The sequence below is a fragment of the Suricata suricatta genome, chromosome 12 (genome assembly GCF_006229205.1).
Source record: "Suricata suricatta isolate VVHF042 chromosome 12, meerkat_22Aug2017_6uvM2_HiC, whole genome shotgun sequence".
NCBI classification, from domain to species: domain Eukaryota; kingdom Metazoa; phylum Chordata; class Mammalia; order Carnivora; family Herpestidae; genus Suricata; species Suricata suricatta.
Genome location: NC_043711.1, coordinates 10,476,458 through 10,478,249, shown reverse-complemented (window position 1 = coordinate 10,478,249; position 1,792 = coordinate 10,476,458). Strand labels below are relative to the sequence as shown.

Here is a 1,792-nt window from a genome sequence, read left to right as displayed (position 1 = left end):
TCTCTTTCTCTCTCTCTCCCCCTGACTCTTTCTTCCCCTCTCTTCTGCTCACTCCCTCCCTCTCTCTCCCTGCTGTCTCTCTTACTAACTAACTAACTAACTAACTAACTAACTAACTAACTAACTAGCTACCTCTCATTGAGGTTCATTTCCCCATAACCAGAAAATACCGAAAATGCATGCATCATTGTATTGGAAAACTGGTATCCGTGATTCACATGGCCAAACAGGAATGCAAGCTCTCTTTTATATCATTCTTTGACCACAGAGGATGAATATAATCCTGAATATGATAAACATGTACAATGGATAATAATGACCAGTCAACGTCCCTTTCATGGTTTTGGCAAAATTTAGAAGGAAGGGAGATACATTTCTTTTACCACTATGAAAAGATTCAGACCATAGACAGCATAAAGATTTCAGGAAGAAAAAAGTAGATAATTAAATAAAAGATCAAAAAATGTCAATCAGTCCTCCCCCTGTATGAGTTGCTTCATTGGAATGAGCACTAGACGCTGTAAGTGAAGGATCACTGAGATCTACTCCTGACACCAATATTAATTGTATATTAATGAGCTATAATTTAAATGGAAAAACTAATAAAATTAAATATTGCTTCACCATATTAATGGACACCTAGTGTCTAAGATAGTATTCCAGAGTCAATCTATTTATTCAAGTTTGTTGTTCCACAAAGACTTCTCTTGGAGACACGTAGTTGATAAACTTTGGAGTGAGGTAGTGACTAAGGTACACATTGTGGACCACAGGTGAAAGAGACCAGGATCCTAATGAGGAGGAAAAAAATCTGGCGAACACTCTCAAGACACACTGATATGCTAAGTTTATATTATCAAGAAGAGCAATTAAAATATGGATCTACAAAGGACCATCTAACATATAGTTTAAAAAAATGTACTCTCAGATTTTACTCTACTTTAACATTATATAAGTTGGTCATAAAGTATAGTTGTTTCCATAGGCAGAGTATCAGTCATGACAATTCTATTGTTTGTTTTCAGATTTTATTTAAATTGTAGTTAGTTAACATGTAGTGCAATTTTGGTATCAGGAGTAGAATTTAGTGATTCATCGCTTATATTCAACACCCAGGGCTCATCCCAACAAATGTCCTCCTTAATGCCCATCACCCATTTCACCCATCACCCGCCCAATTCCACCCATCAATCCTAAGACATACAGACAGCTAACTCGTGGCAGTTCTTGCAGTAAAAACAATGTATGAAAGAAAAAAATATTTGGTAGGACAGAGCTGTTTGAGAAAGATTATTCTTTAGAAAATTTGTGTTGCCTCAAAATAAATGAACATTTCCAAACATTTCAGATCCTTGGTTGGAAGTAAAATTCAGAAAGTGGGAAATAAAAAAAAAATCTGTAGGCCATCAGACGGAGAAGAGCTTAACAGAGTGACTTACACACATGACATACAGAAGCTGAGCACAAGGAAATAAACAGAAGGAGGAATACTACTTCTAAAGTCTGAATGAAGATCATAATTTCTGACCCAGAGCCTTTGACCTCTGCCATCATAGCCACTTCTTCAATCTTATGACAATTGGCCATGTAAGAGTCTCCTTCCCAAGGAATGCTTTCAGAGCCCTTTGCATGTCTTTGTTCCTCAGGCTGTAGATGAAGGGGTTCAGCATGGGTGTGACTACTGTGTACATCACTGAGGCGGTTGCACTTGACCGTGAGCTGTGGGTAGCCGCAGAGCTAAGGTACACACCAAGCATTGTGCAATAAAATAAAGAGACAATGGACAGATGAG

The 1,792-nt window shown here is 37.7% G+C and overlaps 1 protein-coding gene across 1 annotated transcript in view; it reads right to left on the bottom strand.

Annotated features, from left to right (window-relative positions):
- Positions 1-214: 214 nt before the first annotated feature.
- LOC115274360 (olfactory receptor 7A17-like) overlaps positions 215-1,792 on the bottom strand; it is a 2,561-nt gene continuing 983 nt past the window's right edge. The window contains exon 2 of the mRNA XM_029917817.1: positions 215-253. Within this exon, the coding sequence (XP_029773677.1) occupies positions 215-253 (39 nt within the window). The remainder of the gene's footprint in view (positions 254-1,792) is intronic.